This window comes from Lipotes vexillifer, unplaced genomic scaffold (assembly GCF_000442215.2).
Source record: "Lipotes vexillifer unplaced genomic scaffold, Lipotes_vexillifer_v1.1 scaffold382, whole genome shotgun sequence".
Classification (NCBI taxonomy): domain Eukaryota; kingdom Metazoa; phylum Chordata; class Mammalia; order Artiodactyla; family Lipotidae; genus Lipotes; species Lipotes vexillifer.
The window spans coordinates 8256555-8269019 of record NW_006780611.1 but is presented as its reverse complement, the minus strand read 5'-3'; the positions used below and the strand labels follow the sequence as shown (position 1 = coordinate 8269019).

The 12465-nt window shown below is 38.0% G+C and overlaps 1 protein-coding gene across 3 annotated transcripts in view; it reads right to left on the bottom strand.

Annotated features, from left to right (window-relative positions):
* Window positions 1-12465, bottom strand: part of SLC25A17 (solute carrier family 25 member 17) — a 44788-nt gene that overhangs the window by 14978 nt on the left and 17345 nt on the right. The window contains exons 2-5 of one of the 3 annotated variants that reach the window (XM_007453984.1): window positions 9679-9739; window positions 9177-9231; window positions 6791-6857; window positions 5278-5429 (exon numbers count right to left, since the gene is read on the bottom strand). In XM_007453984.1, coding sequence (XP_007454046.1) covers window positions 5278-5429; window positions 6791-6825 — 187 coding nt within the window. In that variant the 5' untranslated portion in view covers window positions 6826-6857; window positions 9177-9231; window positions 9679-9739. The remainder of the gene's footprint in view (window positions 1-5277; window positions 5430-6790; window positions 6858-9176; window positions 9232-9678; window positions 9740-12465) is intronic. The other 2 variants (XM_007453983.1, XM_007453985.1) reach the window with 2 other exon arrangements.

Genomic DNA, 12465 nt, shown 5'->3' with positions numbered 1-12465 from the left:
TGTGTCCCTCTTTCCCTTTACAGGACACACCGACAGATGCCACAGCACGCTGATACCTGCGGCCAGTAGGCTACTCCCTAGTGTACCCATGCTATTCTACTTCCATCCCACAGGGGTTTAGGCTTACCAGGAGTGAATTATATCTTTTCTCAAACCTGCTTATGTCGGTCATATCTGTTACAGTAGGCAAAGCATTTACAGGTATGGGTTATACAAGAAAAAAGTACAAAACTTCCATCAGTGAGTGGATATGCCTTGGCCATACAAAAAACTGGATAAGTATATATTCACATATCTTAGGTTAAAATAAAATACTTAAGGCATGTAGGCTATTTATGATAGTCCCTACTTCCACTGACTTTTTAAAACTAACTGCCCTACCATATGAATCTAGCTGTTTTAGGTATGGGAGGATCTATTGTAGTTATAAACTGCATAAGAATTAGAAAGAAAATGAGCAGAGCACAGTGAGAGAGAATAACAAGGGGTTGTGTGTACCTAGTAGATAATGGGATGCCAGATACAGCAAACAAACAACTATGGACACCTAAAAAGAAGATTTAATCATATATTTCATAAACTAGTAGTTTCACGGAAAGTTATAGGAGTTAGTCTCTGACAGTGAGTCATAACCTTTTAAATGTAAATACATATGAACCACAGTAATCTAAAAAGTATTAAGGGACTTCCCTGGTGGTCCAGTGGATAAGACTCCGCACTCCCAATTCAGGGGACACGGGTTTGATCCCTGGTCGGGGAACTAAGATCCTGCATGCCACATGCCACACAGCGCGGGCAAAAAAAAAAGTATTATAATCAAGATATTACCAATACTTGGCATCAAGTATAAAAGATCATACCAGATTGCCATTTGTTGCAATTATGTAAAAAAGAAGATTCCTCCTCTACAGGTTGGATCTATTCTGATATTTTTTCAAGTGAACAAATCTCAAAGTTGAGTTCTTTGAATTATGACATTGTTTGAAAACCATTCTTCTAGAAAGGCTACTTGAAGCAGAACTATGCAAAGTATGTTAGTGAGAAAGACTTGAGAGGGAGAGATCAGAACCGAGCAATGGTCCAAGGGAGGGATGATGGCACTTGATTTTGGGAAACGGCTATGGACATGGAGACGAGGGAATGGATTCAAGAGATATTTAAGAGACAGACTGATGGTTCATGAAGACCAGGCAGACATGGAGGGTAAGAGAGCACCCTCTATGAAGACTTCCAGATTTCTATCCTGAGTTATCTACCTACAAGTATTCATTTATTACCCCAGAAAATGAAACCCTGTGTGTTATACTCTTTAAGTGAAAGTTGGTCTGGCGGGGGTTGGGGGTGAGGGTGGTCAAAAGGCACAAACTTCCAGTTATAAAATAAGTCAGTCATGGGGATGTGATGTACAGAAGGTGACTATACTTAATAATACTGAACTGCATATTTGAAAGTTGCTGAGAGTCGATCTTAAAAGTTCTCACCACAAGAAAAGAAAAAAAAATTGTAAATATCTGTGATGATGGATGTTAACCAGACTTCTTGTGGTGATCATTTCACATTATACACAAATATTGAATCATGTCATATACCTGAAACTAATAGAATATTATGTCAATTATATCTCAATTAAAAAAAAAGTTGGTCCAAGTGAAAGTTCATTATATCAAAATCAACTTGAGACTAAAATGAGAGTATTAAGCATAAGAAAGGCTCAGAGACCAAATAAAAAAACAGCAGTGGTCTCATATAGGTGAAGAGGAAGAATTGGGGGTCATGAATACTCCTGGCCTGGTAACTATTTTTCAATCAAATCATTTTAATTTCAAATGGACATTTACATTATTCAACTGTGTGGCTCCCAAATTAGTAATTTTTCAAAGAATATATCAATAAGTAAGTCCACAAAATACTAACATTAAACATGCAACATTTAAATAAATTAATTTAGATATAGACTAGATAAACACAAAAAACCCACAGGAAAGATAAACCCATAGGAAAGATAAACACAAAAAACCCATCTCTTTAATAAAACCCTGATTAATTCAACAAATATTTTGTTTATTTAGCAAATATTTATTGAGCTCCTACTACATGTTAGGAATTGTTCTTACTGAAAATTTAGCAAGGCAGGGGGGAACAGATATATATATACACACATATGCCACAAAAGCAGGTATCATATGTATTCGTTATCTTATATATGTTTAGATATAACAATTACACATATATAGAGATAAATTTATAATTGCAATATATATTGTCTAATTGATGTAATATATATCTTTAACTTTCTTTTTTTTGGCCACACCACGCGGCATGCGGGATCTTAGCATTCCCTGACCAGGGACTGAACCTGTGCCCCCTGCACTGGAAGCACGGAGTCTTAACCACTGGACCACCAAGGAAGCCCCTATATCTTATATATATAAAGTATATATAAGATACTGCTCTGCGTCTTATATATATCTTTGATATACCATATATAGATAAAGATACCTGCTCTTATAGAGCTCATATTCCACTAAGTAGAGACAGTAACTAAATATTCACAATATCAGGTTAATGGCTCCTTAGCACTTCTGAAATCTCAGATGACAAGGATCCATAGCCTTCTAAAATTGGGCTCCTATTCAACTCTCCAACTTTATTGCTCATGTTCCTACACTCACTTCACTCACTCACAAAATTATAGAACTCACTGTTCTAAATGTGGTCCTGTATTCTCTCAGTTTGCTACCATTCTCTCCATCCAGAAACTGTCGCCACTTATCTCCAAGTGTTACTAACTCTGCCAAGGCTCAGCTCAAGAGGCACTGCTTCCTATAAGGAGATACCTCCCAGCCAAAAGTGACCTTTCTCCTATGAACCCCTAGGGTACTAACGACTATGGTGATACTGACTACACTGGGCTGTGCACTAAAAACTCTTTGTCACATCTGACTAAATGCTTTCACACTCATGGTGGGCTTCATGAGTGTGTAACCTGTCTTGTGCTTGGTTTAATGCTTTAGTGTCAACCATCTTGAAATGCTTAATAAATTGTGAACAAGGAGTCCTGCATTTTCATTTTATACTGGACCCTGAAAATTATGCAGCCAGTCCTGTTCATGTTAAACATTGCATGCAATCCTCAGTCCAAAAAAACAAAAGAAACAAAAAACCCCAAAAAACCCCCCAGAAAGTAAGCAAGAAAGGTATTGTAATTTTCATTTTTTAAAAAAGAGACCTTATGTCCATAAATTCTGGGTACAGGCTGCTAAACAGGGATAACTGACCCTCCTTTCTGGATTAAGAAGATAAAAATAAGCCAAGTCAGCTCAAAAATAAAACTTTGTGTATATGGTCAACTGATCTTCACAAGGGTGCCAAGATCATTCAGAGGGGGAAAGGACAGTCTAGTCACATCAACAAATGGTATTAGGAAAACTGTATTTCCACATACAAAAGAATGAAGTTGGATCCTTATCTTACATCACACACAGAAATTAACTCTAAATGGATTAAAGACCTAAAACTATACAACTCCTAGATGAAAACAGGAGGAAAGCGTTCATGGCATTAAACTCAGCATGATTTCTTGGACATGACACCAAAAGCACAGGCAAAAAAGGAAAAATATGCAAATGGCACAATATCAAACTTAAAAACTTTTGAGCATCAAAGGACGTATCAACAGAGTGAAAGGCAACCTACAGAATGGGAGAAAATATGTGCAAATCGTATATCTGATAAGGGGCTAATATCCAGAATACATAAAGAATACTTATGTACAACAACAAAAAATCAAATAACTCAAAAAATGGGCAAAAGATTTGAATAGACATTTCTCCAAAGATGCTTAACATCATAGGAAAAGATGCTCAACATCACTAATCATCAGAGAAATGCAAATCAAAACCACAGTGAGGGCTTCCCTGGTGGCGCAGTGTTTGAGAGTCCGCCTGCCGATGCAGGGGACACAGGTTTGTGTCCCGGTCTGGGAAGATCCCACATGCTGCGGAGCGGCTGGGCCCGTGAGCCATGGCCGTTGAGCCTGCACGTCTGGAGCCTGTGCTCCGCAACAGGAGAGGCCACAACAGTGAGAGGCCCGCATACCGCAAAAAAAAAAAAAAAAAGAGTATCTGAGCAGTGCATCTCCACCTCTACCACAAAGACATTCTGTTTACAGAGAATGACATGGACAGAGACACAAAGCAAATTGTGTATAGGAAATAGCAGACAAATGAACTTAACCCCATGTAGATGTGACTTTGCCATGTTATTAGGTATTCTGAAGGTGTGTGGCCTTAGAATGTGTCTCGGTGTCAGGAGCTTTACAGTGGTTGCCTAGAATCATTCTATGATGTGAGCTGTAGAGTTTTTGTGTGCCCCAAAAAAAAAAAAAAAAAAAAAAAAAAAACCCACAGTGAACCATCACTTCACCCTCATTAGGATGGCTACTATAGAAAATATAGAAGATAACAAGTGTTTGTAAGGATGTGGAGAACCTGGAACCAACTGCTGGTGGGATTTTGAAATAGTGCAACCAGTGTGGAAAAGAGTATGGTAGTTCCTCTCAAAATTAAAAAAAGAACTACCATATGATCCAGCAATCTCACTTCTGGGAATATATCCAAAAGAATTGAAAGCAGGGACTCAAAAGAACTATTCATACAACCCATGTTCATAGCAGCAACTATTCACAGTAATCAGGAGGTGGAAACAACTCAAATGTCCATCAATAGATGAATGGATAAACAAAATGTGGTATATACATACAATAGAATATTATTTACCCTTAAAAAACCAGGAAATCCTGTTACATCCTACAATATGAATGAAACTTGAGTACATATTATGTTGAATGAAATAAACCAGTAACAAAAAGACAAATACTGCATGATTCCACTTATATGAGTCCTCTAAAGTAGTCGCATTCATAGAAATAGAAAATAGAATTGTGCTTACCAGGAGCTGGGGGGGAGGGTGGAAAGGGGAGTTGTTATTTAGTGGGTACAGAACTTCTCATTTATAAAATGAAAATGTTCCAGAGATCTGTTTCACAATAACGTAAGTAAACCTACTACTGAAATGTACACTTAAAAATTGTTAAGATGGTAAATTTTATGTTATGCATTTTTACTGCACACACAACACACACACACAGAGTCAAGTCAGAAAACTAATTACATTCTTTGTAGCATTACTTTGTGTTAAAATAACCTCTCGGGGTATATGGACCACAATATAAACCACAAAGTATAAAAATATCTTATATTCAGAAAACTTAGTTACCTGCAACAAATCCAACTACCAGATCCTTTCCAGTAGTAGAATGTTGACCTTTGACCCAGACTGCTTTGAGGCTATTAAAAGTGTAGAAATAGACAAAATTGGAGCAGCAGAGACTGGAGATAACTGGAAACCACCCTCGATACGGTGCCAGGCTAGGGGAAGAACATAATAAGCAAAGTAAAAATGCTGAACAAAAGGCACTAGAAATGAGAGTCCTAGAAAAGGCTGATCATCATTCACATATTCTCCAAGTTCACTCCTACACTACAATGTACTCCACACTGTACACATATTCTACATTCTGAGGATGCCCAAACCAAGAAATCTTTTCTAGCATTAATGATACCAAAGAAACAACATACATTCTATGACTGATTTACTGATTTCCCCCCTTGATTTCCTTTAGTAAATTACTATGTAAAATTAAAGACAATTTCCTCATGGCTGTTAGTTAATATAGCATCATTCACATTTTATTACAGGGCAAGAACACTTAAAATGAAGTAAATATAGAAGTGCAAAAAAAAAAAAGTGATGGGGGCATGTTATAAGGGCACAGGAACCAGACTGAAAGAGCTCACACTGGCCACACTTGGGACAATTTAAGCACCAAAATAATTAAGAAATTAATTGTAAACCACTGAATTTCTGAGTCTGTATGATACTAAATTAAGTATTTCCTCATAGACTGCTTATAGTTGCAAAAGAGGAAAAATAAAATTATTCAGTGCTAACTTGAATCTAAGAAATCATAATTAACCAATGAAGGGCAAGTGGACAATATGTGACTCCAATGTGACATCCTGAGGAGGACACAATTTCACCTATACATTATTCTGGCCAAGAATGCATAGACTCAATCTAATCATGAAGAAACATGAGGCAAACTTAAAGTGAGAAAAATTTTATTTAAGGAAAAATAAGGGGAGAAGGTCCACATCTTTGAAAATGTCAGTCGTAGGGGTAAGGGGCTTTGATGTATGGTATGTAACTTACTCTCAAATTAATTCTGAAAAAATCTGTGTGTGGTGTGTGTATGTGTCTGTGTAGTAAAGAAAGAAGGAGGGAGTGGGGAAGGGAGGGAGAAAGCATGAGCACAAACGGAAGAGTGTTAACAACAGGTCGATCTGGTTAAAACACATACTGGTATTCTTTGTACTATTTTAGTTTTGCAACTTTTTGTAAATTTGAAATTATTTCCAAATAAAACGTTTTTAAAAAGGTACACAGGTCTGAATGCATCTGATAGGAATGAGCTAAACAACTATTACCTTCTTCAGTTTATTGTTCATTGGTTTCATGTAAGACTCCATGATCAAGAATCAAAGTGGTCAAGCACAGAACTTTGAGGAAATGAAAACAACTATGTATTTACTTACAAGTCAGGCAATTACAAATTCACAACACTGTGAGGCTTTGAGAATGGATAGAAAGTGAGTGTAGGTATGATGGACGCCCAGGAATCTCCTAATGAGCTGCTCTACCTAACAAGGATGAACAAGGTAGTACTCACAGGCCTTCCTCTTTAATGATCTCCAGGAGCACCATGTGTGTCGTTTTGGACTTTCTTTTCTCATCAACTACAAGACCAAAGAGTACACGTTTAAACTAAATCCTTTGAGAATTGTTATCTTCAGCATCAGCAAGTTTCACTGAAATGCCATTTACCTCACCTGAGCAGTCTCTCACCCTATTCTTTGAGTTCCCTAGTTTGCCTCAGAACTCAATGATCCTCCTGTGTTCCCATGTGCTAAATTTCCTACTATTGATTCCATGGTTTCATCTGTTATTCATGAACCATAAAGCGTTTTAATTCAATACCTAATTTCCAAAGTAAAAGATGTAACAGGAGAAATTTATTTCTTATATTTCATAGGGCTCTCTAGTTTTTTTTTCAAAGTTATATATTCTCCTTTTTATCTTAATATCTTATAAAGTAGAGAGGAAATAAATTAACATTTCCCTTTCAGAGAAGAGGTTATAGACACAAAGCTGTGAAGGACACATGTAGTTGGCAGCAGAGCCGGGATTAAAATTCAAGTTTACAAAGTTTTAACCTTGTGCTCTGTTCCCTAATCTAAAAAAATAAAAGGTCTCAAAAAGATGGGAACTCTGCTTTTCTTGGAATTCTAAATGAAAACAAAATGTACCTTAATTAACTTCAAATTCCTACCCACATCTGAAGACTATTTTGAAAACATAAAAATAGGAAAATGAACCGATTTCTTAAGAATTAAAATTGGTACCTTTATGGCTCATGGGATGGCAAGTTACAAAACCCCTGTACAAGGCGATCTAACAATAACTATCAAAATTACAAACATTTGCCCTTTGATCAAACATCCCATTTCTGGGAATTTATCTCATAGAACTTACAGAAACAAATTAGCATATGGGGACGTCCCTGGTGGTGCAGTGGTTAAGAATCCGCCTGCCAATGCAGGGGACGCAGGTTCAAGCCCTGGTCCAGGAAGACCCCACATGCTGTGGAATAACTAAGCCTGCGAGCCACAACTACTGAGCCTGCGCTCTGGAGCCCGCGAGCCACAACTACTGAGCCTGCGTGCCATAACCACTGAAGCCTGTGCGCCTAGCACCCATGCTCTGCAACGAGAAGCCACTGCAATGAGAAGCCCATGCACTGCAATGAGAAGCCCACGCACCGCAACAAAGAGTAGCCCCCGCTTGCCACAACTAGAGAAAAGCCTGCACGCATCAACGGAGACCCGATGCAGCCAAAAATAAATAAATTAATCAAATTTATTTTTAAAAATCTAGAAACAATAAATGCTGGAGAGGGTGCGGAGAAAAGGCACTGCACTGTTGGTGGGAATGTAAATTGATACAGCCACTATGGAGAACAGTATGGAGGTTCCTTAAAAAACTAAAAATAGAACTGCCATATGACCCAGCAATTCCACTACTGGGCATATACCCTGAGAAAACCATAATTCAAAAAGATACATGTACCACAATATTCATTGCAGCACTACTTACAGTAGCCAGGACATGGAAACAACCTGAATGTCCATCGACAGATGAATGGATAAAGAAGGTGTGGCACATATATACAATGGAATATTACTCAGCCATAAAAAGGAATGAAATAGAGTTATTTGTAATGAGGTGGATGGACCTAAAGTCTGTTATACAGAGTGAAGTCAGAAAGAGAAAAATACCGTATGCTAACACACATATATGGAATCTAAAAAAACGGTACTGGTGAACCTAGTGGCAGGGCAGGAATAAAGACCCAGATGTAGAGAACGGACTTGAGGACACGGGGAGGAAGGGGAAGCTGGGACGAAGTGAGAGAGTAGCATTGACATATATACACTACCAAATGCAAAATGGACGGCTAGTGGGAAGCTGCTGCATAGCACAGGGAGATCAGCTTGATGCTTTGTGATGACCTAGAGGGGTGGGAGAGAGAGGGTGGGAGGGAGTCTCAAGAGGGAGGAGATATGGGGATATATGTATGCATATAGCTGATTCACTTTGTTGTACAGCAGAAACTAACACAACATTGTAAAGCAATTATACTCCAATAAAGATATTTAAAAAATGCTGTTAAGTAAAAATGCAAGATATGGAACAGTGTGAAAAGTATGCTTTTTGAGTAATAAAGAGAGGAAATTGAGAATATATATTATTTGCTTGTTTTTCTATATAAAGAAACTCTCAGGGCTCTTTGAGAGACTAATAGAGACATTATCTACAGGGGAAAGAAAAGGAGACAGTGTAGAGTGAGATTTTTCACTGTACTGCCTATCTTTTTATGTATTTTGGGTTTTGAGTCATATAAAATTATTACCTTTCCAAAATCTCTAAAATTAATTGAAAATAGTGGTCATGAAGGATTTTAATATAGGAATTAGTTTATTCAAAGCTAATCTTACTCTTATCTCTTCATCTAAGTCCTGGCATAGGTTTATAATTTAAAGTTGAAAAATACTGAGGCAAGAACAAGCAGGAGTTACAGAAAGTTGCACAGCCCTATAAAGTGAAAGGGGAGACTAGGACTACGTGCCCACGTGAGCAGTGACAATGGTATTTGGCTCCACCATGTTTCCTATTCTCTGTTCTCTTTCCAGAAAATCTACCCCCAGTAAAAAAAAAAATCTCTACATTGTGCCTTTCAAAAGTCGTATTGTTTATTAGAATGAACTGTGATGATTCAAAATTACTAATGCAAGCCCACTCAGGTCTCTCAGATTAGAAAATGGCTGAGGCTATGACTCATTCACAAACATCAAAAATAAAAGTATTTAAAGTTAGTGAAAATGGACAACAGATTTCTAATGAAATGGGAAATCCTATGTTAACTTAGAACTTAGTAGAGAAGTATGTTTGCTTCCTGATACCAAATGAACAGGAATATGATGACAATAAGATACTTACCTTGAAGTCGAAGTCGAGCTGTATCCAAGGGAAAAAATACTGTCATTGCTGTCATGCTTCCCTGAAAAGTTTGAAAAGCCTTTAGCCATTACAGTATCACAAAAATAATGAGCCACAACTTTTAAATGAACAAAAAGTTCATTATTATCAATGGGTCAGATGAAATTTTCAGTGAACAAATATACAGAATATTTTTATCTATTGGGATCATTAGTGTTCAAACTTCTGTAGTTATATACTTGAACAGACGTATTTAATTTTCCAGAAGAAATCTCTTTCTCTCTGATATTGAAAAAGAAAATGTAGTGGGTCCCTGGAGGTGACAAACTTAGGGATTTACAACCTAGGACACATGTCAAAGACAGCAGGTAAATGGACTTTTAACCTTTTACTGGTCAGCTACTACTCCTATGCTCTCCTCTGATACCCCCAGAAACCAAAAAATCTAGTGATCAAACAGAAATGTATTTCTATACTCTCTGCTTAATCAATATATTCACCACAAAGTAAAAGGGGTTTAAGAATCATATTGTTCTTTACAACAGTTCTGTTTGCTTGTGTTTTAAAAAAGAGGGACAATATCTTTGCTAAAAATTCTATAAATAATTTATCCAAGATAACACGACAAAAATTATCACTGGAAAAAAAAGAGAAGCCAACAACCAGTCTTTTCATCCATAAGGCCCTATGACAGATAAAAACCACAAGTATATAGTTAGGGATAAAATTATATGCATGATACCTCCAGGTGGGTTTATGGTTCTTAACCTAGATGCAGGCCCAGTGGTATATATTCTCAGGCATAAGGTCAAGTTTTAAGCTACTGATAGCATAACAGTAACATACATATTTTTATCATGATAACAATGGGAAACTAGGTCAACTTTATAGATAAGAACAAAAATGTGCTAGGTCTCTTATCTATTTAAATAGATCAGCCTGTTTGACAAGCAAGAACACTGTATTGTCCTATTAGTTACTCTTCGAAACTCAGATTAAATGTTACCGCCCCTACCCATCAGGTTCCTCTGTGTTCCCACAGCACTTGTTTATATGTCTCTTAGAGCACTCATATTGCAGTGAAATCTAACTCTTCCACCAGATTACAAGAATATCTATTTATCTCTTGGTATACCATATATTCTTAAATAAATGTTTATTAAATTCACTCTACTTTCAGTTATTTATACAATTTAGATGGCTCCCACATAAATGATCTTTCCTAGTAAGAACTAGATAATATTTCAAGAAACACTGGACCTGTAAAGGTTTACAGTCTACAAATCTATTCTTCTGGCATCCTTGCTCACCTTACAGGCAATTTCCAAGAAAAATGGGAGCTGGAAAGCTGGAGAACGCTTATCAAGGTTATTAAGGCCTTTACTTCCTATCACGTGGTACTAGCACACCTATGCAGAAAAGTCCTGCCTGGAAACTACTTTTTCAAACAATTGGATTACCTCCATCCCTCTTCCCCGTCAGCTTTAAATAGACACCTGAAGTTTCCTAACTTAGAAAACCCTGCCCTACCTACCTTGAAATCTTAAAGTACATTTTATACCAAGATAAAGAGAACAGTTTGTCCAAAGAGCTCAAAGATCCATTACCTCCTCAAGGACTAGCATAAAAAACTCAAATCTGTAAAAATAAAAAACACTTAAAAATGTATTAGTGCTGGAAAGACTGGATCCAGATGGTGAACTAAAAACCCACCACTGCCTCCTCCCCATTCCAATCACTAATAATGAGAGAGAAGATTTATATATAAAAGTGTTGTGTAGAAAAACAAAAGGGGTCTGAATGGTGGACCAGAAATTAAAAGGATAGCAGAGTGAGGCTGTTCTGAAAGAAGAAATCACAGACCGAAATGCACAGACAATAGCTATGGCAGGCAGAATAATGGCCCCCTGAAAGATGAACACATTCTAATCCACAGTACTTGTGAACATGTTACATTACATGGCAGGTTGCTAATTGGCTGATCTTAAAATAGGGAGTTTAGTCTGGATTTTCTGAGTGGGCCCAACGTAATCATAAGGGTCCTTAAAAGTGGAAGAGTAGGTCTTCCCTGGTGGCACAGTTTAAGAATCCGGCTGATCTTAAAATAGGGAGTTTAGTCTGGATTTTCTGAGTGGGCCCAACGTAATCATAAGGGTCCTTAAAAGTGGAAGAGTAGGTCTTCCCTGGTGGCACAGTGGTTAAGAATCCGCCTGCCAATGCAGGGGACACGGGTTCGAGCCCTGGTCTGGGAAGATCCCACATGCTGTGGAGCAACTAAGCCCGTGTGACACAACTACGGAACCTGTGCTCTAGAGCACGTGAGCCACAACTACTGAGCCCGCGAGCCACAACTACTGAGCCCGCACACCTAGAGCCCGTGCCCTGCAACAAGAAGCCACCACAAAGAGAAGCCCATGCACCGCAATGAAGAGTAGCCCCCGCTCGCTGCAACTGGAGAAAGCCCACGCGCAGCAACCAAGACCCAACGCAGCCAAAAAAAATAAAATAAAAAGTGGAAGAGTAGGTGGGAGTGAGGCAACGGAGGACTCAACCCATCATGGCTGGCTTTAAGATGGACAAAGGGGCCACTAGCCAAGGAATGTGGGCAGCCTCTAGAAGCCAGAAAAAGCAAGGAAATGGATTTTCTCCTAAGGGCCTCCAGAAAGGAACATGACCCAGCTGACACCTTAATTTTAGCTCAGTGAGCTGTACATCAGACTTCTGACCTACAGACCTACAGATATTAAACTTGTGTTGTTTTAAACCATTCAATCTGGTAACCTGTTA